Source organism: Gymnogyps californianus, chromosome 3 (genome assembly GCF_018139145.2).
Source record: "Gymnogyps californianus isolate 813 chromosome 3, ASM1813914v2, whole genome shotgun sequence".
In the NCBI taxonomy this organism is placed as follows: Eukaryota; Metazoa; Chordata; class Aves; order Accipitriformes; family Cathartidae; genus Gymnogyps; species Gymnogyps californianus.
In genome coordinates this window covers 65,554,913-65,580,914 of record NC_059473.1, presented here as the reverse complement: position 1 = coordinate 65,580,914, position 26,002 = coordinate 65,554,913, and the positions used below count along the sequence as shown (strand labels likewise).

Below are 26,002 nucleotides of genomic sequence, written 5' to 3'. Positions count from 1 at the left end.
CTGTGCATTGCATATAAATAGCTATAACCAAAACACCACATACAAATCCCAATCTGGAATGAAAGAAGACATAAAGCACAATAGTTGCTTATCTGCTTGAATCAGATTTGGTAAATGAGTGAACAAATAGGTGTTTCCTTCATTTTCAGCTCTTACATCCGGGAGTTCAGCCTCCAGGCAAAAATTCAAAGCCATGAATCCAACCGTTTAAAGCATGTTACTCTAAAAACAAATGAGTCCTGGAAGAGTCCTGTTGAAAAACTTTTCCAAACAGAATCATCTTTAATGCCCTGCGAAACCACATGTAAAAAAATGCATAAACAATTGGGTTAAATGTAGAATTTAAATAACCAAACCAAACCAAAGCATCAATGAGAGTAGGAGGTATCACATAATTCATAAATGGATTGGTTGCTGTAAAGAAGAAGAATGGACTCCAGCAGATGAGAAACACTCCCATTATTATGCCTAATGTCTTGGCAGCTTTCCTTTCTCTGCAGAATGAAATGTGGTGCTTCATTTCAAATCGCATCTGTTTTTGGCTAATTGCATCAATGGATCTTGCCTGCCTCTTGGCTACAGAGTATATTTTCCTATAAATGTACAGCATAACAAATCCAGGGATGTAAAAAGACACTATGGAGGCCACAACACCTGAAGTTTCGCTAAAAATGACAAAGCATCCTCCTGCACAATGGACATGATTATAAATCTCTTCTGCCCCTCGCAAGTTTAGGTCTAGAAAGATCATCCCAAAAGCAAAAGCAGCAGGGACCATCCAACTTACAAATATCATGACCAGGATAACAAAAGTATTTATCTTTGCTTTGTATCTTAGAGGGTCACATACAGCATAGTAACGGTCGATGGATATGAAGGAAAGATGGAAGATGGAAGCTGTGCTCAGCATAATGTCCGTGCTCGTGTGGATCTTGCAGAAGAGCTCCCCAAAATACCAGCAGTGCTCAACAGAGCGCACCATGCTGCAAGGCATGATGAGGAATCCCAGCAGAAAGTCTACTGTAGCCATAGAAAGTATCAGGAAATTGGTAGGCGTATGGAGCTGCTTGAAATGTGATATTGAGATGATAACTGTCAAATTTCCAACCACTGTGGCCAGAATAATGCAAACCATGAAGATATACATGGAAACACGGATACTGTTTGACCAGCTGCTCCTTATGCAAGAGCCATTTACGGATTCACAGCACAGTTGCATCCTTCCTGAGGTCTCAAATCCACGTAGGTATGCAGCACAGGTACTGTTTTTCCTAATGCTGAGATACATTTACAACTGTTTTTTTCTTTTCCATATGGGGAGAGCTGCAGGGAGGAAAAAAAAGGGCAATTGTAAACACCTTCATTTATTTGGATGTGTAGGAAATTCACATTTCATTATTTATGAAGGATGAAACTGGTTTGTAATTATACTTTTAACAGAATGAGACTTTTATCATTAGACTTCCCTTGAAATGGGAATCTCATTTGATGAAATAAACCGTATAATGGGGTGTCCTCACACCAGAGCAGTGGCTCCCAGAGGCCTGCACTGGGCAATGTCTTGTCTAGTGGGCAGATGAGAAGTCCTTTTTTTTATTTTCTGTTTAAACAGTCCTTGTCTTCTTCATCAAAATTGGTTGGAGTCCTGTATCTTACTGCTCTTGAAAATCAGTAATTTTAGATTCTGAAGCTCCCACAACTTATTTTTTGATACATAAGTCTAAGATCTACAAGTCTAAAAGAGAAGGCTAAAGCTGAGGAGCCTGTGCTCGGCCTCTCCTCCAGCCCTGTCCTGACAGTGATAACTGAACCCGCTGTGCAGCCTGGTGAAACCAAAGAGTTTCCACGAGCCTTTGGCTTTTAGGCAGATGGCACTGCCTCACCAGATCAAGTCCTGCTGTGAAATTCTTGTAGGCTGTAGCTGTAAACAGAGACGTAAGGAAAAGATCTAAGAGGAGAAAAAAACTTTTCTGCCCTTTTGCTTACAAAATATAATGGAAGAGCCTGACTAATCTGAAGCATAAGCTGCTATATAAGCAAATATCTTTTCTGTCAGGCTGTAGTTTATTTCAGTGCTAGTAGTTTAGCATTGTTTTGTGTATTTATTATGTTACTACTGTTTTTAGCCAAGGCACAAACATGGAGAGAAACATTTTCTGAACATTGGTTTAGTCTGCATCTGAGGACACAAATATTGCTGTCCTTCTCTTGTGTACGCATGTTCCTTTTGCAAGTCTCTCTTTTTATGAAAACATTTAATGAAAGTACTTAAGCACTTGGCAAGCAATATTCATTGTTGAAAGATCTGGTGTTCCTTTAATTCACCGAAAAATAGTAGTATTGTGAAAAATAAAGAACATTAGCATATGCTATTCACTAGCATTATTGTTATGGTATAACATGGTTATTTAAGTCAGAAAAATACTGACATGGCAATTCAGCCAGTACTAATTTAATCCATTTGCTTTGGGACTTTGCTGCCTCTGGTTATTCTCAATAGAACTCACAGAATAATTAATTTTTTCCCATATCAAAACAAATGTTATTACAAGCACACCATGCCGTTAGAAGCTAAATGGAAGCTGAATATAGGTGATAAACTATAGCTTGCAAAACCCTGGCAGCTACCACTAACAGCCTGTGTTATACAGAGGGATTTCAAGTAGTGCCAGGCAGTGGCACCCGAGTGCCAGGGACAATGTGCATCCAGAGGCACTCTCAGGAAAACAGGACACGTGGAATCCAAGTATATTTATTTACTGTTTGAGGTGCCTCTTGCTTCCCCTTTTTTCTGCCTACTAATGTTTAACACCATCTCTGCTCTTTTCCACCTCACTTTAACTATCACTTCATATATTTTTTCTTTCACTTTTGGTCTGTCTCCTCATGTTTCTTTTCCGGCCTATCATTCCTTCTTTCGGCGCATTTACACCCAAGATAGAGAAAGCACAGCCAGCTGGATCTTTACTAACCCAAATTTTCAATTTTCATGGCAGAAAGAATAAAGCACCAATTTAACTGTATATGCTGGACATAATTATAAAAGTTTTAAGCACATTCAGGTTATAAATGTGTCGCATGGATTTTGATCTTAATTTGGTTTATGTGTAAATAAATTAAACAAATATGGTAAAACAGGCTATAAAGACAACCAAAAAGAATTAAGGTGCTATCTCTAGTTTTCTATTTAAAAGATTAATAACTTCCCTATTGTTCTCTGACAGAGAAACTGTTTAGCCTAAAGAAATATGATCTCCCTTGGAAACTGTTTTTCTTTTTAAAAAAAAATCTTATTTTCAGGGGATTTTGTTTTTTCGTTAAACAGAAAGAAGAAACTCCAACCTCCAATCAAAAGATTGAGCAAACTGCGATCAAGTGTGTGGCTTTGCGTGAAATGGAAACAAAATAAATCAAAACTCATGTGGCAAACTGTCCCAATGAGCTGAACACTGAAGAAGTTTTCAACAAGAAAGCAGAACACTTCTCTTCCATAAATAATTACAAAGTTTAAAATTCAATAAAATGGAAATATGAAGAAGCATCCTTTTAAAAACCTGTCCTCCTACCTTTCTCCCATCACGCTGGGTAGAAGTCTGCTCTTGACGCTCATTTGTTTTCTGCTGATTGAGTGGTACCCCTTCCTTTTAAAGACCATCTCAAAAGACAGCTGAGCCTCTTCACCATCGTAACAGTTCTGGATAACACAAATTTTGAGAGGACAGGCACTTAATCCACAGTCGGAGCAGCCTCCAGAAGCCCTGGCGCATTGCTGGAGGATGTTGGGTGCAATGAATAGCCTTCTTGGTCCCTCATCTGAGGAGCAGGTGTTAATGTGAATAGTAGCTCAAACTGTTTATTTTGTCACCCACTGAAGAACAAAATCACGGCTGCAACACTCATATTTGTTTAATGGGCCTTATTTATAGGTAAATTGAACTCATTTGAAGTATGGTTACTTGTTTGATTAAATGTTGTGGTCACATTGCGAGCAGCCCAAGATTATCTAGGCGCAGAACAAAAACCACCCTGTAGTCACCCTTCTGTAAGCTTCAAAAATATAGCAAAATATGTAACTATAGGTAGTTTACAGCAGTGTGTAAGTTTCCTTGAAAAGGTATATTGTGTACACAGTGACATGATGTGTATTTACCAGCCTAGTTCTGATTACTCTACTGAACAAACAGGTTTAATCTAACAGCTATTTGCAAGATACAGCTACTAAAAAGGTGTTTAAACACCTATTATTGGCTGTACTGGCGTCACAGATGAGGAGCATCAATGTTTTGCTCAACAAAGGACCAGGCAGCCCTTTAAAACAGTGATATTGCTGAACATAAAGACTGTTAATATGGTGACCATCAGCTAAAGTCCAGTTATGCTGGGTGCCTCAGGGACATATGCAACAAGGTAGATTAAGATACTACTTCTTGCAAACTCTGCTGCATGACCTGGATTAACTGCTTCATTATATTATGTGCACAAAAATTTAAATGGATACAAACTCAGTTCTTTTATTTTTCTTGAAGCTGCACTCATAAAGGGACTGGGGTGTTGCAATGCAAGTTTCTCCTTGCTATGCGAAGAGAGTTTGACAACTAGAAAAAGTGCAGAAACAACCACCAGGCTGAGTGAGAAACCGCTTGAGATAGTCAAGAGGAAATGCCAAGGAGAGGAGTCAGGTTCAATTGCTCAGATTTGGGGAAATGTCAAAGCGACGTCAGGCACCCAAATACCGGTCTCTGAGAGAGGCCTTCACCCTTCTGAGATTCATAGCTGTGGACCTTCCTTGGAGGCAGGTACTTCTCTTCGAGGAGTGAAGGTTTAGGCCTTGGTAATTTCCATCCTGACACATACATATTATAGGAAGGTAAAGTTTAGGGGAACAAATCCATGTTGCCTTACACTGTACAAAACTCATAAAGAAGTCTGGCAGCCAGCTCATTGTGGGGACTTAGTGAAAGGACATCCGTGCATGCACACACACTGCTTTCCTGCCGCGCCTGTCCTTCAAGTGACGCAGTGCTCAAAACTCAAGGGGATGATCTGGAAAGGCAGCTCTGCTTTAAGTGTTTGTTTCAGAAGCAGCTACCTGGCAGCAACCAGCCAAACCCCTGGGGGACCCGCTGGGGCTGGGGAGCCTTCTCCTGCCCCGAGCAGCTCTGCTCTGCTGCAGGCGGGCAGGTAGCAGCCAGCTGTGAAGTCTGGGTTTTTGCTCTGCCTCCTTTCATGACCAGATTTTGAGCCCAGTCAGGGAGCGTTTCCCTCCAGTTTCTGACTTGCAATAAAATGCAAGAACAACTTGCCATTCTTCCTCTCATGTGTGACATTTCTCCAGGAGGCAATCTGCTTCTTTTTAAACCTGCTGAGGACTTTGAAAGAGTTAGGAGTCCTCAGGGAGATGAAATAAAATTAAGAGGAAGAGTCAGACCCCGATAATGCAAAACAATATGTTGTAGGGTTATTATATTTATCAGATGGCTGTATGACAGTCGTATCTTGTCTGCCTGCACTGTGCCTGTGCTGTGCGCTTATCACTGGAATATGCTGGCGGAGAGGAAGTTCAAATGACAAACCTGAGAGCGGCCGGTTCGAGTACATGTCCCTGAGACAAGCCATGTTTGCTCTCTAGCTGACTACCAGCAACGCCTCTATACTTTAAAATAATTAAATGTATTTTAAAAAGAAAAAATGTGGAGAAAGGGCTCTCACCTTGACTTCACCTCTAAAGAAGAAAAGACTCATCTGTGGGGCTGGCCAGCCTTCCGGCTCCTACCAAAATCCTCTCAGGGCCAAGGGCTGCAAAACACCTACCACGTCCTTTGCAAAGCGTAGGGGAGAGAGTGGGCTGGGTCTGGTTGGTGAGCGCGACTCCCCGCGGCAGGGATGGGACCAGCGTGGGGACCAGCAGGTGCCTTCGGCAGCCCCATGGCAGCAGGAGGCTGCCCACGGCCGGAGCCGCTGGAGGGCACAGCAGGATGTCTCTGTATAGACTATTTTTGGAGATGCCCTTTGCTCTTCTACCAAACACCAACCCATGGGCATAGCACTTAGCCTTCATTATCTCTGAATAGTCCAGCTTGTACTGTAGGACCCATACACGTTGGAAAGGAATGAACGACAGACCTAGAAGAAGCTGCGAGCATGGGGAGGATGGTATTTAATGGTATGTTTACTGAAATGAATGTAAGGTGGCAGTTTATAAGATCTCAAGATAATTAAGTAATTAAGCAGGCCAAATTGTCAACTGATTTAGAGCAACAAGGAACGCTTTGGTAACAAGCTTTCACGCTGTTGGTGCAGATGCTTCAAACAGGCATTTTCTTGCTGCTTAATGCTGACGTGGATCGTGAAAATATTCTCAAACTTGCTATTTATAGTATCAAAGATAAATATGTCAAGTTCTATTTTTGGGAGACCTCAGAGCACTTACAAATAGTGTTTAACAGTCTTTTGAGTCTGTAATACAGTAAAGCAGTTATACATCAAAATTCAAAGTAAAAACTTGTCTACAAAATTGTTGCTGTGGCTGTCTTTTCTGCAAAATTTATATCTCTGCAATAATTAGTCTTCAGATTTTTGGAAAACCAAGAAAAAGAGATGTTGTCACACTGTCTAGCACACCTTGGGTCATCTACACTTCTTGTTTGTTTGTTTTTAAAACATAAAATAATTAAAATGGAAAACAGCACAGAAAAGAATGGAAATAGCACTTTTGCCAGACACCAAACCCATTTGAACAATGGGTTAAAAAATTATTCTGTTCTTCTTAGGCAAGACTGCGAAAGGAACACTGGAAATGGGAAGGAACAGCACGGGGCTTGGGAATGAGAACTGTTACCATGAAAAAAAGTAAAAGGCAGGACAGCATTGATTTCTACTGTGATTATTTTAGCTTGCATTTCTATGGGTACAGTTTGGTCATTTGGCAGAAAATATCATTTTACAGTATATATTAGACAGAGGAAAGTTTCTCATTTTCATATGGTTCATTTTAAAAACTGGCTCTGTGAGGGGAACCATGGATTTAAAACTACTGGAGGCTCTAAGGTGGCCCCATGGTTGGAGAGGAACTTTGAAAGTGTGTAACTCCACTCACCACTTACGCAGTCCTCAGGAAAAAAAGCACAGCATTACAAAAAATTATCTTCTTAAGTTTCCATTCATATGTTTGAAATCTGGGGGAAAATGCACGAATTCCCAATGAGCTATTAGTTCAAAATAAATATTTTATTATATGGGTTAAATGAGAAGATGTGCCAACTACTAATCTGAATGCTATTGCTGCAAACCTGGTACAATTCCACTGAAGACAATCTGAAATTAGCTCAGATTTATACCAGAGGAATTTAAAGAACAGATGAGATGATTGACCTCTAGATCTTTTCCCATGGTTTATGTTCTTATTTTTCAGTGGAAACCATCACTTTTCCTTGCCAAGTAAAAATAGCTGTTTATACAGAGTAATGCAATGTTTGTGCTCTTTCTCAAAGTGTAGTGCTTAGGATCAGGACTATAAATCCAAACCCCAAGATAAATGCAAATCTCTGAAATGCACAGAGGAATAAGAGATTCCAAGAAAATAATGTTTTTGCAGCAAAGCAAAACACATCCATCCAAAGCCAAGAAACTATCTCTGCGTGGGGTGGGGGTTCTACATATTTGATAGCCCTGCTAAGTAATGCCATAACGCAGTCCATTGCCTCCGCTCGGTAGCAAAAGCTGCTCTGGCAGACAGCAGCGCCAGGGCTCCCCGGAGGGCAGGAGCAGCCCCTCGCCTCTCCCCCCAGCCGGGCGAGCTAATCCCCCAGCCGCAGTGCAGGTGCAGAGCAGAGGCACCCACGCAGTGGGGCAGGTCCCCTGTGCCTCTCCAGTGCTCCTGTGCACCCACCAATCCCACGGGAGTGAATTCAGGACCGTGGCTGGTGTGTAAATATTTGGTGGCCTGCAAACACCACCTCCAATACGAAGGCGAACACGGAGGAGGAAGGCAGTGAGCAGTAAGCAGGTACGATCCCAGCTTTGTCATTCTGCATCCTCATGGCCCTGGAATAACTTCACAGAAAGTAAAGAGCCTTACTCTGAATTCATAGCTGTGCCTGAAAAGAGTTTTACCCCCTAGCTATGTTTCTCTTTCAGCTATTGGGAATGAATGGCTTTTTAAATCAACCTCTCAGCCACCACCAAAACCTCATTGCTGTTGGTGCTATTGCTGTTCATTACGGAAAGAATGCAGTAATCTGTGCAAGTGCTAACCATAGAAGATTCATCTTTGAAACAAAATAATATCCCAGACTAGCATATTAGCAGCTCACCGTATTTCGGACTGTGTGACGTGGAGACGGTACCTGCTCAGGAGTTATTTCCTCATCACGAACCGGTGCAGCCTGCGATACAGCACGATAGTGACTCATCCCACATGAATCCCCCAGCCAAGCGGCTGCACGCTTGGTCTGACTGGTTTACAGCCTGCTGGAAAAATCTCATCAACAGGATGACGTAAATATTAAATATTCAGAAAAGATAAGCAGATAATAAATCTATTCTGACACAAGCCAATAGCATATGCAAAGATGGATCCATTTGAATTAAGTTAAAGTCAGGCTCATGAAAGAAGCATACAAAATAAAGACAAATGTTTATTATGGTCAAGGTACAGGTGGAGCTAACAGCACTGAACTGTTTTTAATATAGCCCAATGTTTCTCCCCTCCTTTCAATTTTGTGTAACGTTGACAAACTTTAGCAATTTCAGTTATCTTTGAAAACTTGATTTGTCTATCCCAGACTGGATATTTTCAAAAAAATCCAACCACAATACTTCAACAGTATCTGAGAAGAAGACTGATTAAAAAGATATTGTTTCCTCCTAACAAAAAAAATTCTGCTTGTCTTTTATTTACGATGCTCTGGTGTTTGTATGCTTTGTAGCAGGGACTTAAGACGTATTGATTGTCTATTTATGTATCTTTTACCATACCAGAGGAACTATACCTAAATACGGCCAAATTACAAATCAGCAGTGGCCAAACTGCAACTTGTTGCTTTTTAAAGCACAGCTCATTGACCAGCATCCACATCTTCAAACAGTAAGAGTTTTAGTATTGCTGTGGAACCCAAGGAGGAGAGTCCTTCCAGAAAGAAGTAATCCCAGGGAGGAGAACTGACCCACTTTGGGTCAGTTTGTGTGCATCGGCTGGTGGGCTGTGCTGGTGGAGCGCCATGCCTTCCACCTCCTGCTCCCCTGAGATTTCTCTGAGCCCTGAGCAGGACCTGTGGGGCTCAGGTTGCAACTTCTCCCTGGGAATTTGGGATTGGGGTGGGCTTGGGAGATAGGAAAGTATGGCCCTGGCAAGGTGGCACAGGGGACGTGAGGCTGAACAAGAGGGACAACTCTTGGTGAAATGAAGGTCTTGAAACGTCACATTCTGGTCTGGAAGTGTGGCTACTCTACTGGAAGCCACTGAAAACTAAAATTGCCAATAAAGGCTTATATGTCAATAAGCAATCTCCTGGAGCCTCCATTCTCATGGACTACTCCCTGTTGCCTTTTACAAATGCTGGATTTGACTACAATAGACACATGCTGTTTTCCTAGAAATATTGAACAAGTTTTATTGTTTCTAATTGTCCATTTGCAAGCCCAACAGACTGCAGATGCCAGTGCTGCTGCACTGTGGGCCGTTTTTAAGTGGGGGACCTGCCAGTGCCATCCTTTGCTTCCACAGTTGTTTGCTGCTGCAGGAAGCAGCAACGCTGTACATGAGCATCACTGGTATCATGGCACTGCAGGAACAGCGACTCAACTAGTCCAGAAACTACCAGTGTCAGAGGCTATGCCCTTTCGTGCCCACCCTCGCTGCCCAGTCTCAGGAAGACAGGCATGGGCAACCTGATTTTTCACCAGAAAAGCTTCATTTATCTTCTCAGTAGCTGCTGTATGTCATCTGAATATGCTTTTTGGATCACTGAAGAAGAGGTAAGGGTGCCCTGGAGTCAGTTTGAATTTGCTTTATTACTTGTTATCAAGTTCCTGCTTGCTAGCCATCTCCTGCCCAATACCCATGAGACTGAGAGGGAACAGATGGCAGCAACAGGAGGTTTAGCTCTTTAAATGTGCCTCTACCAGCGTGCATAACTTTGTGTTCGTGCAGGTGAGGGTTCGTGAAGAGAGAGTAAATATCGCTCTCTCTTCTCCGCCCCCCCCCCCCCCCGCTTTGATTTCCCTCTGTAGTCCATTTTGTTTTTATCTGCAGTTGTTACTGCTTCTTCCTTCTGTGCCTTGCCAGCCTTGTTGCCCCAGCTGCCCACATGGACTAATGCCTTAAATGGACCCTTGTAGAGGTCGCCTTCCTCCCTTCCCTCCTTTCTAACATGCTCTATATGCATCTATTACCACACGATACTAGGTGGGTCATTTCATACCACAGGTTTTGAAGCTTTCACTGAACATGTGCTCCTCATTTTCTGGGTGCATGCCAGGAGTTGATTTTTACAGGTATTCAGCACTTACAGCTGAAGTCAGTAACAATCATGTTTTGACTATATACAGTATTTTTGTAATGCTAATTATTCTGGCATCTCAAGTTAGCCACCTAGTAAACATCAGTTTCTTTGCACTTCATCACCTCATCTATATTATAGGATAAATATTACTCCTAGCTTCATGGAAGTGCTGTGATTGCAAATGTTTGTAAGACATCAAGGTATTATCTAATGATGAGCCTTGGCAAATCAAGGAGGGGTAAGGGTCGCATCCTTGGTGACAGAAGAGCAATGATCTGTAAGAAAAGACTCAGCAGAAAACAACTGGCATTGTAAGACTCCCTTGGCAAAACAGAAGAGTGGTTGCATTAAGTGTTGCATGACCCTCAAATGCGAGAGGTTTCGTGCCTGCTTTTTGTTTAGTCTAACGCTGAACTTGGAAGAATCCCTGCAAACAGAGGCTAAAGTTAACATGAATAAACAATCTAAAATGCCTAGTGTAACATTAAAGATAGGCTCAGAGTCTTCAACAAAATGAATGTTTAAGCCTGTTGCTAGGTAATGATGATTGATCAAACTTAAGCTTTTTTTTTTTTTTATAGCTCTGGTCCTTATACATACAACCATGTGATACTCTTGAGGTATAGCTAACTGACATCTGTTATGAAAGGCCCCACACATGTATTTTTACCCACACCTGACAAAAGCTTTCTGTCTTTCAGTCTAGCTACCAGGAAATACATCACTGTCCATTAATGGCCACGTTTTTACAGCTTGCTCTTCCCTTTTATATCACAGTGTCAGATATATTTGATTTCTACTTAGGCAAGCATAATTCTTCTTTTGAACAATAAGTTTCCATGAATGAATTATAATGTGTTTTCACAATTTTGTTATGTTAGCTACTGCAGCCAACTCAGTGTAGGAACATCTCTGAGAAAACTGAAGAAGACAACTACTAACCAAGTAGGGGATGGGAAGAAAACAAAGGTTTGTACATTTTTCATCAATTTTTGTACAGTTTGTCAGCTGGGTGACAAACCAAGATACCGGGATTTTACAGGGCCAGTGCACCTAATTTCTGCTGGGGTGGGAGCTATATGGATCACCATCTCTATGAACTCTCCTGGGCAGAGCTGATGACTTCCAGCTCCAACCAAACCCAGTCAAGTGATGTGAGAGCCTCCACACAGGGCGCACTGAAAAAAACACAGAATATGACTGAATTCACAACTAAATGCAGAACATCTCTATCTCTGCAGACGCACAATCAGCAGATGTAAACTGAGGTACCACCATTGATTTTAGTAGTAGTATAGCAAACTCACTGCCCCCACTTGACTTTGTTGGACCTCAATGAAAAGAGCATTAAGTCAAGATTTCTGGCTCTTAGTGGAGACAAAATGAAAAAAGAAAAGAGAACACTTTAGGTATTAGATAGCAGCACTTAGCCAGCGCAGTAATAAATGCCATATGGAAAACTTAGAAAGGTCTCTAACAAGTACGGGGGAGTGTATCCTAAAGAGTCTGTAAGTAACTTAGCAATGGCATAGGCCTAAAATTCACTCTACTCTCTTTGCTCAACTTAGTGGAGTTGATGCTAAGGCATTAAAACTGCTTGTCATTATTATAGTTTGCCTAAGATTTTCATAAATGTTGCAGAATGAGGTTTAGATTTTTCCAAAACCATTCATAAGTTTGACATGAATTACTAAGAAAATTTTGCCTGAAAAAAACGATGTCTTTTCCTTAAAGAACCCCAAAACAATAACTGAATAGTCCTTTTTCAGTGTACAAAAAGCAATCTCAAATGGCTGGAAAATACAGCAAGGTGAGTTGCAGAATAGAAAAACAACCATCCTATAAAAACTGACCTTAATGTTTCCATGTATTTGACTTTGATAAATTCAAGTATGTCTCATACCCCTAACACTCATTTAGAAGTAAATGTTCAAAAATTTCTGTTACAAAAGTCATCAGTTGATCTTGAGGACTATCTCTAAGGTACTCTATTTTTTTTTTAATGTTTTATGTTATTATGTTTTGCAGTACGTGAGCTGGGCAACCAACTGTATGCAAATACTTATTCTCCTTTTTTTTCTGCAAAGGGCTTTCCTAACGATTGACTGTTTTTTCCGACATTAAAATATATTACTGCTTCCTACACTCCTTGCTGCTCTTGCATCCTGACACCATCACAGCTACCAGACCAGGAGTTCATCAAAATTAACTTTAACATTAGAAGCAGCAAATGAAGATGGATAGGCAAAGTTAAAATCATGTAGTTACAAAACATTTCTTATATTGTACATATTTGTAGTGGAAGTTCACTGCTGCCATGAGAATATCTGAACAGACAACGGAGTATTTCACTTACAACTTTATAGTAATGAATAGCTACAAGAAACATTTTAATACTTTCATGGATGGAGGCTACAAGTGCTTCTGCTAATTCTTAATTCTTTTCTAAACTGAAAGAGAAATTAACATATTGTTGTCAATATGCTAAGTTTCTGTTTCACCAAGACTGATCATTTCTAGCCATGTCTGATCCACAAGTGGACAACATTGGGTAATGCTGTTATGCTCATCCGTGTCTTCAGTAGGAGGTGCTGTTTGTCTATGATGTTGAGGGGTTAATTTTTAGAAGGTATACTGGAATTATTTCTCTGTTGGGCTCCATGACATCTCATAGTCCATCACAAGCCACTGAGAAGCATTCCTGTATTAGCTGTGGTAAGCCTTATAATAATTGCTGCTGTCTTTGTTGACCTGTGCAAGTTATTTCTCTTTCAGCTTTCCTGCCCTGAATGTGGACGGTGACATTACAAACGCTGACTGGATGAGGCGGGGTTATAATTTGGTTCTTGGTTAATTAGAAATGTATGAATTCTTCAATTCAAACTCAGGTCATGGTCATTCTGTCTATCACTCACTATATCTGCACTGATTCTGTGTACCTAGGAACGGTGTCCCATACTGCCAGTAATTCACCTATGATAACATGAGTTGTTTGTGAACATTTAGTATTGAATTACTGGGTCTAATAGTTGCACAATCTCTGACTGCACCTCGCTGTTCCACGTTATTTAATGGATAACTTGAGGTTATGATGACTAAAATATTCGTACAAGCACATGGCTGTAGTGTCCTGTTCTCTTTAAAAAAACCCACACTGTTAAGATTCTGTCACTCTATTTTTGCTCAAGGTCTGCATGCTTTAATCCAATATGTACAATAAAGTACATTAGATTTTACTCAGAGTTAAAGTTTCCCTAAAGTTGTTACCAGTGTTACTTAAGTCAGCCATAAGGTTTGGATCACACTTGGTTTAACACAGTATTTTTCTACCTTCATCTGAAGCCTTGCATCAATAAAATCTATTAAGGACTTATTTTTCTCTCTGTGTGATCAGAAACACTGTGGACAGGTGGGTCTTGTTTGCTTTGGCCAGCATCAAGGTATAAGGAAGGAATATTGATGTGTGAGGAGCAGGCTTTTCCAGCTCAGAAAAGGATGGGGTTCATTAGGATACCATCTGGAGTAGCTTTTGAGGTGGAGTCATTGACATGAATTACATATAAATTAATTTGATGCTTCTCCTCTGGCATATCTGTCCCAGAGTCAGTAAACACTCCTGTTCTTTCAGAAACTCAAATTCTGTCCCATAAGGAAAACATAGGAGAGGCCTTTTTTTTTTTTCCCCTAAAGACGAGCAAAGTTCTCTCTTTTCTAGCTCCCACCTAGCAGGTAGGAAAGTAAGTGCATAGGTTAACTTTCTGTGCATTCAATGGAAACTGTTCTAGATGAATGTGATTTGTTGCATTGGTCATTCATTATCTCTCTGCTTCTGTATTCTGAATGTTTCTGTAATTTGCATAATTTGAAATTGGCCTTTATTACGAAAAATCACTTTTCATAAAACTGAACTTCATCTAGTCACTGTGACCACCAAGTTTCTCAGCTGAAGATCTGGTTGGTTTTTGCGCTCCTTCCAGGGAACCCTTACCCAAAAGCAGGGTTCATCGTTCTTGCACATTAAAATGATGGAGCTATTCTGAGACTGCTGCAACGGTCCATGTAACTTCATCCTCTGCTTGGTTAAATTCTTGCTTTATCATGAGAAATGAGAAAGGGATTAATAAACTCCTCAGTGGTCCATTGTATGACACCCTCGGTTACCCTCTCAGGGAGAGGAAAGCTGTGCAGCAAATCTTGAAAACTACAGGTCAACCATTCTTCAAATTTGGTTTTAGTGACATTTTCAAAGAATCCTGGACTTCTGCATCCCTAATGGATGAGGTTCAAGAGTCCTTTCCTGATATCCTATAAGCTATTTAATTAGCAATATCAATTGTATCCTACCTATTTCCAGCTCTGACAACCTAAGACAGTCAGCTCAGCATGTATCTGGGAAGTACTCCACACTTCAGAAATGCCAGCAAGCATATATGAGAGATTTTTATGTTCAATTATCACAGCCTGAATAGTGACAAGGGAGCAGAACGTGGCATAAAATCTACCCTTGAATAAAAGAAAAATATTTCTTTAAAATTTAGTTATCTCCCCAGGGGCCCAATTTCATTAACACTAATGAACTCTCACTGACCCCACTGCTACAAATATTTTTGGGAAGTTTAACCTGAAAGGAGAAAGATAAACCTAGTAATAAGAAACTGAATATCTACAATTCTGTTCAATCCAGGTCTCCCAACTGTATTCCTCTTCAGTTTCAGAAAGATTTTTCCACACCCATTTGGAGTACAAGAAATACTCAGGATTTAGAGTACCAGCAACCTGCAAAGTATTTGTTTGTTTCAGGAGTGCCACTGATGCATCTGTGAGGCATTTCTCTCTAAAATGTCCCCAGATTCTTCTTTTTCGTGGAGTAGCATGTAAAGCTATTGATGCCAACCAGTGAAAAAAGATTGTTATCAAGTGATTTGACTGCGACAACAAAAACAAAGGTCAAATTGCATTCACATGCTACTCCAGTAGCGGTTCCTCTTTTTTTTTTTTTTTCTTTTCCACATGAGCAATTCTAGGCCAGGTAATAAAAGCATATTTCACCTGAAGGGCAGCCAAGGGGGAGATGGAGATGAGTGGCAGGGTGTGTGAGAAGGAGGTGCAGTGCTGGCTCCACACCCGACTCTGCAGCTCTTGCAGCGCCTGTGAGGTCCGAGGGCTGCAGGAGGCAGCGGCCTTCCTCCCCAGCGGGGCTCTCTCTTTCTTCCAGCCCTACCCTGCTGGAACCAAGGCCTGAGCTGTCTCAAGGAGCGACCAAGACTAGAACAGAAAGGTATCAGAGGTACCTCCTCTGGGGTAGAGAGGGAAAAAGCAGGGTTCAGGGGTAGCAGAGAGGGTTATGTTTTCAAGTTAAAAACTGGTTTAGGATCTTTTTCAGTACTGGAGTTTACAAGTCAGGGTAGCTTTTGCCTTTCTCAGAGCGTCTCCTTGAGCTGTCCCAGGGCAGATGGCTGAGTGAGCAGCACTGAGGATAGATGGGGAAGCACCACCGTGGGGACCATCCCCAGGGCAAAGCTCCCGCCTGCTCTGCTGCAGAGACACTTTCCACCCTATGATGTGCCTGACTGCGCTGACCCCAGTGCAAACCAGCGGACCTGCGTGGTCAACAGGATGACACTGCAGACCTTCATAACCAGCATGCTCAGTCTCATTTGCCCTTCCCAAACTGTTGCCCATTATGGACAAGACAAGGGGCTCCTGGAGTGTACCAGACTGGCTCGGGGAGCAGGGTCAGCTCCCACCCTTCAGCATGGCCGTCTGCGTCTTGAAATTCTGGACCCCACACGCACTACACACCCAACAGTCACATGGGATTAGTACTGCCACAGGTTGGTCATAATCCCTCTTGACCAAAATCTCCTCTGATGAAAGATTAGTCTGGGTTACCACCGCAAGTCAGGTGAGAAAGGGTGAGGTGCTGGACAAGGCACCAGCAAGCATGATCTCGAGGCCCTGCCTGTCTTGAATAACTGCTCCCAAGCGGTACAGTCCCTCCCCTGAGTACGAGCTCAGGTGGTTTATTTCTAGGATGAAACAAGCCCTGGAAGGAGCCTCCAAAGTTGTGTGCTGAGAAGCAGCAGCACATGGGAAAACAGAAATCATGTGATTTCAACAACTTCTGGATAACATATGTTGGTGTGCATGGGGTGGGAAGCCACAGAGTGTTTCTTATGTGCCACGTTTAGCACAGCTCAATGCTAAGCATGGTGCAGGCTGTAAGCTAGTGATGTGAAGGGCAGTAGATGCAAAAGACTATGGGATAAGCATTGAGGCAGGGATCACTCCAAGGCATATGTGGTGCAAATGAGGCCCATTTGCTGCAGAACATGATAGACAGAAATCAGGCCCAGGACTGCCAAGTTTTACATATCATTGCTAGAAGTCCCAAATAATGCCCATTTCTCACACTACATGGTAAATTGTGTTTCAGGTACTAAACCATTGCCTATTTCCTATGTTTTCATGGTTTTGAAGAAATTTTCCAAATACCCAGGAGAAGGTGTGGGCATACTGTGTTTATATGGTAAGTCTGATCTGAAATGCATTGGACCCAGCACACGTCTGCCATGCAAAAAGCAGTGCAAGCTCAGAGCGATTGCAGAACTGAAGATGCTTTACGGAGCTCAGCCAGACGCAGCGCCTGTGTGGGTTGTGCAGGACCACTTTCTCTCTGTAATGTTGCACCTAAAACCATTTCAAATCTGGTTTTCTCTTCATTGTACAGTCCCTTGGTCAGAATGGGGCCAAGGCCCATTGAGTATTAGGAAGGCCCTATTGATTGGTGTGTAAGGCTGAGAAACATGGACACTTAGTGCTTACACGGTCTAGAAAACAGGAAGGGGCAAAAGGGACAAAAAGGCTTCCTTGGAGAAGATTTTTTCTGCAGCAAACTGGCAAACTTCACCTTTCACACATTTCAGTATCAGTCTTCTTTCTAGTGTTATCCTGGCAATCTACATGATATCTTGGGGAAAAAAATAATTTCTAATTAAAGATTTAATGTGACAGAGCATTCATACTAAAAAATAATTGTACTGGCTGAAGCGCTATTAAAAAGGTATACACAACAGATTGATCACATTGATTTCTCCTAAATAAACCCAACTGCCACGGCTGCTGAGCAGAAGTGCAAGATTGCAGAACAGGAATGATACAGGATAACTGCCACGGCTCATGAGGAGATGGATCACTGTAGGGAATTCCCTTCCTGTCTGTGGTGACCGTGTAACATCTAAGGAGTTACGTTATGGGCAGGTTCGCAGAGGATGCGGCAGGTCCTTCTCATAAAGCCTTCCAAAAAGCGTCGCTGTTACGAGGGGTTTTGATGTGCCATGCTTGCTTTTCAAACGTCCATCACGTAGCACCTAGTTGCAAAGAGAAAGAATGACTCTAATAGTCCACTAACAGAGTAGCAATATTGCATGGTACAGAAAGGATAGGCCTTAGATGTTGAATATTTTGATGCAGCACTTTTAAACAACAATCATGAGAACGAAAGAAACCAGAATTCTCTCTGGCTCTGCCATAGCCTTCCCACATTTCCTTGGGCCTGAAGGTCTTTAAAACTTCCTCCAGCTCCATCTTTGGAAAAAAAAGATCATTTTCTCCACCTCATAAGAAGGTGAGAGTAAGAATAACTGATTTGTTAGGTTACTCATACATGGCGATGAAGGTTATATACATATCTAGGAGAGTAATTTGAAATCTTTTTTGATTTGTAGGCCCCAAAACAATTTCCAGATGGAAGTAGAGCATTTCAAGCTACTGGCCATATGTTGCTTTTCTGAGTTACTTTTACAGATCGATTTGAAACCACTGTTGTTCATAGACTGTGAACACCTGCAACTTTTTAAGAGCCTCTGTGACAAACAATAAACATGTATTTGTTAAGAATTTTTTTTTTTTTAAGTTAGACCATGATCATATTTTAGCATACCAATAAATCCTTTGATGTGTATGTTTTAAGGAAGTCCCATTCAAAACAAATATGCAGGATAAGAAATGTTTTTCCATTCTCTACCTTGTAAAAAAATCACCCTTGTTTCCCCTAAAACTTTTCAAGTCTTTTTCACTGTCTTCATTGTCTCTTGCAAGCTATTAAATACCTCTTCCAAATCAATTAAGATTTCATCTAGCCTCTTACACAAATGTAGCCTAAGGTTTATGAATGAAAATATGTTTTGGCAAAAATATATGATGAAGTTTCAAATAAGAAAAAACCAAACCTACAAAACCCTCAAAACTCCCTTTTAACTTTTTTAACTGCATAGGATCTCTGCTCTTATGCATGATACTCCTTAGTAATTTTTCTTGCTTGGACAATTTCTCAGAGTATTTGATTTCTTTGTCTCCTAAAATGCCCATCAGCAGAAACGTGTAGAAAATAGCTCCTTGAAAGCTGCTATGTATAGATTTGGGACCTAAAGTGGGAAGGCATATTTGCTGAAGAAAACACTGAAGAGATTCTTGGCCTTAGCATTTATATGTTCTCATCAGTAAGGATTAATTCAATCCATCCGTTTAAATGTCCCCTTGAGTTACAGTCTGCAGAACCAAAGACAGTGGTTCTTGGATGGGACTTGCTGCCATATCAGTTTCCAGCACCACAGCCTGGAAAACCTTGCATCAAACAGCTCCAGAGTGTCCCATTACCTCAAACTCCCCGGGGGCCAGCTGCACCCCACTGTACAAGACTTCTGGAAAGACGTAGTTAGTGCCAAATGTGCCGCTGAGGGAGAACATCTCAAACTTGGTCTGAGCCGTCTCCACCGGCTGCCCACATGTCTTCAGGTCTGTGCTTTTGCACTTGAGCAGCGTGCATATCTGCGAGGAGGAGGATACAGAAAGGCAAAATACCGCTAAGCTTTCAACAATCAAGAGCTGGATTTGATAGCAAGAAAAGTTCTCATGATGCAGTAATGGACAACTATTTTGGGGTGGTTGGGATGTAGGCATATACAACCCACACTCACCCCTACAAAATTAATTACCTGCCAATGGTATTTTATGAGAGAACCGTGAAGCCCATCAAATGCACCCAGGACATAAACTTCATCTTTGCTCTTGTTTGACATCCGATAGACCAAATGACAGCAGAGGTCTCCTTGGCAAACCGTGTCATTTCCAGCTTTGTGCCTGAGTTCACTGAAAGTGAATATATCTCGCCGGACCGCCCCGAAAAAGTGTCTTTTTCTCCTGGAAATTTCTTGATGCTTGTGGCATATGAGCTCCAGTTGATGGCGGGGGGGTAGGTGGGGGAAAGACGGGGGCGTGCGCTCAGCTCTGCTAGCAGGAGACATCCCTCCTCAGTCCCACTGTCATAATGGTAGGCGGCAGGTCCCTCCGGTGTGAACAGCCCGCTGCCTGCCAAAGACACCCACCAGCCCTCTGTCAGCCGGCACCCCGGAGCATGGCTCGGCAGGGGGGCCAGCCGCCCCCCGTGCCACACTGGCGAGCTTTTTTGGTGATGCTATTTTCTGTCAAGACGTTACGGAGAATTTTGGAAGAATTTTAAAGCACAGAACCACTAAAATACCCATCATAGTGTAAAAACATGACCTAAACTTCACAGGTTTTCTGCTTCGCTGGATCTTGAATCTGAGCCTTAAATGGCAATTTGATACACAACCATCCCTTTTTTTTTTAAGAACTTATTTTCATTTAAATATAAAACTGAGCTCTAAGAGTGGCATATTTGCCAAAGAAGGAAGCCATGGGGGTAATTACGTTTCACGGAAGAAAACCCAGGGCTGTGGCCTAAACTTAGCTCAGTCTTTTTAGGGCAGGCAAAAATGTTCCTTTGTGGCTTTCACTTCAGCTTTACGGGAGAGTTGCAGATGCAGCTACAGCGTTTTCTCAGTTTACAGAAAAAAAAATGGCAGTAAATATCTATTCAGATCAACCCAAAACATAAATATCTCTAATTCTTCAGCAGCCACAAAAACCTGAAAATATTTTATTCAATATACAAGAGGAATCCTCCTTTTGGTTTTAGGTTATTAAGTTCTGCTTAAAACATTTTTTCTCCATTTAACTGTTGATTGAATTTAAAACAAAAAATGCTGCTTCTAAATGAGAGGCTGAAGTGAAACTTTGCTATTTTTGAAATAAAATTTCACTTTTAAATTATCAAAATTTAATGTCACGGACTTTCTAATTTTACCTATCCCAGAACATTCAACGTTTTCTTGCCTGAAGCTGTTTACTACATTCAATACAACATCACGGAGAATTTTAGTCTGATTGAAACACTATTTTCCAGAGACTTCACTATTTGTAAAACATTTTTACCTGCTTCTGAATCCAGTACTCTGAAGACAATTTCCCTTTTCCCAAATGCAACTCACCTGTCATTGCGAAGATGGTGTTGTGAGTATTTGCTGAAAGTAAATTGACACCCATGCCCATAGCCCAGGCAGAGTGAAACTCAACCGCAGTCAGAAATGGCAGGACGTTCATCCAAGCTGTCGGGAAGAGCACGGTGTCCACCTGCAACTCGCTCACCAGGACCACGGCAGGCTCGCGGAAAAGGATGTCGAAGCAAGTGAAAATGCCAAACTTCCCAAAGGGCGTCTCAAAGGTGACGGCTTCTGGCTCTTTTGGGTAATTAAACTGAGTTTCTCTTCTAAACAAGTTGTACTGCAGGTGAGGAAAATGGCATATTAGAAACTAAAAATAAGGCAAGATTATGAACAGCTGCTTTTGAATCTGACATAGGCTTTAAGGCAAAGCTGGGGGTTGAGATACCTGAGCTGGCCGGCACAGAGGGTTTGCATCCATCCAGCTGACCCTCTCGCCCTGTAGAACGGGGTGGCTGTGCCCCAACTGCCTCCTGGAAGCAATGCCCAGCCAATATTAACTGCTAAACCCTGCCAAGATGTCACCTGCAAAAGTGCTCTCTGGCTTGTCTAAAACTATATTGAGGGCCAGCCAACATTTACTACATATGGAAAACTCTGTCACTGCTTCTTTCCCATTTACTATCATAAATGTAGCCCTTACATGTTTGGTATCTGGCATACACTCTGCAGCAGCAGTGCTCCTGGGAATAATGCCTGATCGATCAAGCACTTGCCTGCATTTCCTTCCGGCCATAAGATCCTTGCATCAGATCATCCTGGATTGGCTGTTGCTTTACAATAATGTAAAATTATTGCATAAACCAGCTGAAATTGGTGCCAGAGAGATGAAAAATATATTAATAATCAATTACAGGGTGATGCTGGAGCACCTCCTTACCTTGTGGTAACGAGCCACCAGTTTCCCCTCTGGTCAAAGACGACATTGGTATTGTACTGATAGCGACCATCGCTGGGGCAGCAGGGATCACTGGAGTTACACGGCTTCTTGTCCCCCATGTTTGCAACCACATAGATGGAGTTATTCCTGGCCATGCAGCTGAGTCGTTCCTGCACGGGTGCTGGAGCAAATCTAATGCATTTTTGGTGAAAGAAAAAAAACAAAAAATTTTACAAGTTTAAGTTCAGATGTGGAAGAAATGCATTCAGAATTACTATTCCACTAACTGCACATCCTCAGGCGTCGAAAAAGGGACAGATCAAATCACAGTTTCTGTTCATTTTCTTCTCTGTTCATAGCATCATCTTATATTGCCAGTCTCTTTTAGCTTTAAAAAATGGTCTCCCAGTGTTCCTCTTTCCTGAATGTTTGACCATGTTATTTTCTGTCTGGATATAATTCCCAGCTAACACACATACAAAGATCTGGACAGCTTCAGAGAACAAGGGAGAGAATAAATCAGTATACAGACATAAACTTAAAATAACTTAAAACTAAATTTTCAGGCAGATCTAAGCCTTGATTTCAAAAGACCATTTTAGCCTTTTTTAAACCTCTTCACTCTGTTTAAGGCAGCTGCCCATAGGCCTTTAGTAAAAAGTGGCCACAGCATTTACAGAGCTGAGGACTCCTAAAACCTAGCTTCATAAAGCCTCAGAAGAGAAGAATACAGAAGTTTAGCTTAGACACGAACTTGGTCCTCTTGGTCTCCCCTGCTCACACACATTCAGAGCAGCCCTGTGTAACACAGCAGACTGTGCCAGCGGTTCGATTTCTAAAAGGCACTTCTTTCAGATCTAGATAAATATTTTGTGCAATTTGATTTAGAAATCACCCAGCCACATGAGCTGAGGACTGAATCACCTTGTCTATCTATCATCTGACGTGATAATAAACTAGCTTATACTTCCAGAAGATTTTCACAGTTGATCTGCAGTGATAGTTTTACATGTTTTAAAAATAATGATTTTGCCTAAAATGGCCTCATTTGCCTCCTTTTGCAATTTTTAAAAGTGACACTGTCTCAAGGCTTTTTACCTTGCATATTCCCATTACCATTTAATGAAGAGTTCTTTTTCAGGCATCTCATTTCTACTGTACTTGCAATTTTGACTAGATTAAAAAAATTAGCAGTTCTTAGGCATTTACTGGGAGCAGCTCATGACTCCATGAGGCACTATTTGAAACCCCATAAATCATTGCAGAAGGAATCACCTTGTGGGGTCGGTGCAGGGAATCCAGTTCACCGCTGGATCAGGGATATCCTCCAGGTACGGGTAGATGGTTTCCCTCGTGAAACGCCAGCCATAAATGCCGTCTTCAGGAGTCACAATGATGTTGGCACCCTGACACAACAGGCTCCATTAAGAATTCACCCATCAACAGATAACCAGGAGAAGAAAACACTAATTAACAACGCTCACGGTACACCTAGTACCTGCTGGGCAGCTTCCTTGATGGCCCCTTCCAAGACATCCATGTTTTTGTTCATCAGGGCCAAAGCATCGTCGGGAGAAACGGGCTTGCCAGTGGCATCTGGCAGGATGACCGCGTGCTCGTAGACGGCTGCAATGAAGGTGTCAGAGGCAAGGGCCTGAAGGACTGTGAGTGCAAACACCGCAGCGTGCAGGAGGGGCTGGGAAGGGAGCATGGCTGGTGCCTCGCAGCTCCTGGATCGGGCATGAGGAATATAAACCGGACAGAAAGAGGAGGAGTAAAGACTAATAAGTTTGCTTTGGAAATAATATTCTATTGAGTAATCTGGGAAACTACAGTGTAGTTCTGCCAACAATCAGGACGTTTGTTTATAGTAAGAAGTCAAAGAATCTTGTTTCCAATTTGAAATGCTGTAAATGAAAGGTGAACAAAAGGCTAAGAGAGCATGTCAGAAGCAATGCTGATCTATGAGGGGCTCTGTGGAAGGAGCACTTACACATCCATTTGTACATCCCTCTCCAGACTTCCAAACCCATCTTGGGGTGAGCCCAGACTCCCCTGGTTAGGGCACACTATTCCATAGAACCTTACTGCGTGTGCCTGCCACCGGTTAAAAATTCAGCCAGTGCTGAAGGCAGACCACTTGCGTGAAGTACAGCCCTCATGCTTCAGACTGTAGCTGATTCATCTATGCTTAGGAGACACATGGTCCTGCCACGCCTCTTGCCTTTGGCCAATGGCTTATTATAGTTGTAGCAGCTGCCCTGAGAGTGTCCTCCTTCCTGGGCTAATTCTGCAATATAAACTAACCCCTGAACTGTGCTGATCTCTCTGCCTAGAACTAACATACTCACTTGCTTTGTGAGAAAGAATTAAACAACACAGATTTTTTTTTTATCATTTTTGTTACAAAAGGCATTTTTTGCACAAAAAGCAATTTGAAATTACTCGTACAAAGCAGTTTTTTTCTCATGGAAAGCAATTTTTGCATAGTATTTTGGAAATAGAATATTACTACTATAGTTTCAGGTGCTTCATAAAAAAACCTTTGTCAGAACCTGAGGTATGTCTGTGAGGGTAAAGAAACATAACCCGGCTAATCATTTACCACTCAGCAAGAAACCAAAGAAAATATTCTTCATCCTGACAATATCTTCCTCTTCACTATGTAGTTTCACCCAGAAGTCTTATTTTTGTCCATCAGCACCAAGGCCTCCTCAGGGGAAACCGGCACTTCAGTGTCCTCTGACAGGACCACGCCGTGCTCGTAGATGGCTGCGACGTAGCTGTCCAGGGCAGAGGCCTCCAGAGCAGACAGCACCAAAAGCATGGCAGAGGCACGAGCTTTAGGAAGCCCCGTGTCTGGAGCCTGGAAGTCGCCCAAGAGGAGGATGGGGGCAAGCAAAGAGAGGGGGCTTTAAAAGGGAAAGTCGTGCACAAAACCTGGGAATTCCCCAGAGCAGCAGAAAGCCGACACCAGGAGATGCAATCATCCTGCCCGGAAAGTCTCACAACATCAAAGCCAAGAGAGCTGCCAGCATTGAGCAATTCTGCCTTACACCACCGGCAGAGAAGTCACGGAGAAGTCACCACTGTGCTGCAGCTGAAGAAACATGTTGCTTGCCAGATTTACAAACGATTCAGGCATGGCATTGCCATAGTAATGCAGTTCAAGGCAAGCCCAGGTCACAGCAGGAAAACAAGCCAGAGTCTGGGAAATCTCAGCAAAGACCAGCACGGACACATTCCTGGCCAAACGCGAGGGTGCGGGGTGCAGGCAGGGCTGCAGAAGGCAGGCAGCTGGCCCCAAGCTCGATGTTGCTTCACGGGCACTGCCTGTGCCACCCCAGCTCAGCACAGCACCGGCTCAGAGTTGCGGGGTCTTTGGGGGCTGCTCCACATCGCAGGGCGCCTGCCAGGCAGGCTGTTTGTCTGAGCAAACCCATCAGCACACTGCTCAGTAAATGAGCTCTGAAGACCTCTGGTCCCCAAAGGTCTCTGTTGGAAAAGCATCATGAATGGGAGCCACAATTTCTAAATTTTTCCTATTGCAACCTGCTTTCTTACATCTATGGATCAGTCCAGCAGAAATCTTGAAGCTAAAGCTGCACATGCACAAAAAATCACTTGTATCTGGGTGCCCAGGTTTCTTACCTTCTTTGGTTCTGACTCAGCTGTCAGGTAACAAAACACTTTTCTGCTGCACTTCCCTCGAAGAAGTGTTTATTGTTATCGGTGGTTACAGGCAGCCTGTCTTTATGCAGACTGAGTTGGTATGCGGATAATGGGTAGATTTGCATAGGATTACTTTCTGTATGCTTGACTCACTTCACACAATAATACATTGCACAACGATAAATGTTATGCAATCTTTGTAGCAAAAAGAATTTAGTGCCATGATGGTTTATGCCAGTCTTCTATAGGAAAATACTCAATATACAAATATGCCTAAACCAAACCACAATGGTCTTGAACCAAATCCTGAATTCAAGATACCCTCCAGATGCAGGGTTGGGATCATATACTACTTGCACACACATTCACTTAGCCAGAGGACTGTTATCAGCAGTGAACAAACCTGAAGGAGCCACCTCTCAGCTCCGAGACTGACCACGCGCTGCTGCTGAATCCCTTCTGCCTTGCAAGATGAGACCTTCTTGCGTGCCATAGCCTCCCTTAAATCCAGATCCTTTCCCTGGAGAGAGTTGCAGTATCATCCACCAGATTCTTGGGTGACAAGTACAGTGTCTGCACTGAGT

The 26,002-nt window shown here is 42.3% G+C and overlaps 2 protein-coding genes across 2 annotated transcripts; both read right to left on the bottom strand.

The window, feature by feature from the left end:
* Positions 1-217: 217 nt before the first annotated feature.
* On the bottom strand, positions 218-1,288 carry TAAR1 (trace amine associated receptor 1). Its single transcript, XM_050894835.1, has one exon. The coding sequence runs from the start codon at positions 1,286-1,288 to the stop codon at positions 218-220; it is 1,071 nt and encodes a 356-aa protein (XP_050750792.1).
* A 16,147-nt stretch (positions 1,289-17,435) lies between these two features.
* On the bottom strand, positions 17,436-25,447 carry LOC127014647 (pantetheine hydrolase VNN2-like). The gene is given in 10 exon segments (XM_050894138.1): positions 17,436-17,872; positions 19,161-19,331; positions 19,499-19,680; positions 19,683-19,871; positions 20,855-21,146; positions 21,747-21,778; positions 21,781-21,938; positions 23,022-23,152; positions 23,245-23,476; positions 25,398-25,447. Coding segments are annotated over 9 exon segments (1,488 nt in total). The 5' UTR covers positions 23,458-23,476; positions 25,398-25,447; the 3' UTR covers positions 17,436-17,752.
* Between the last annotated feature and the right edge of the window lie 555 nt (positions 25,448-26,002).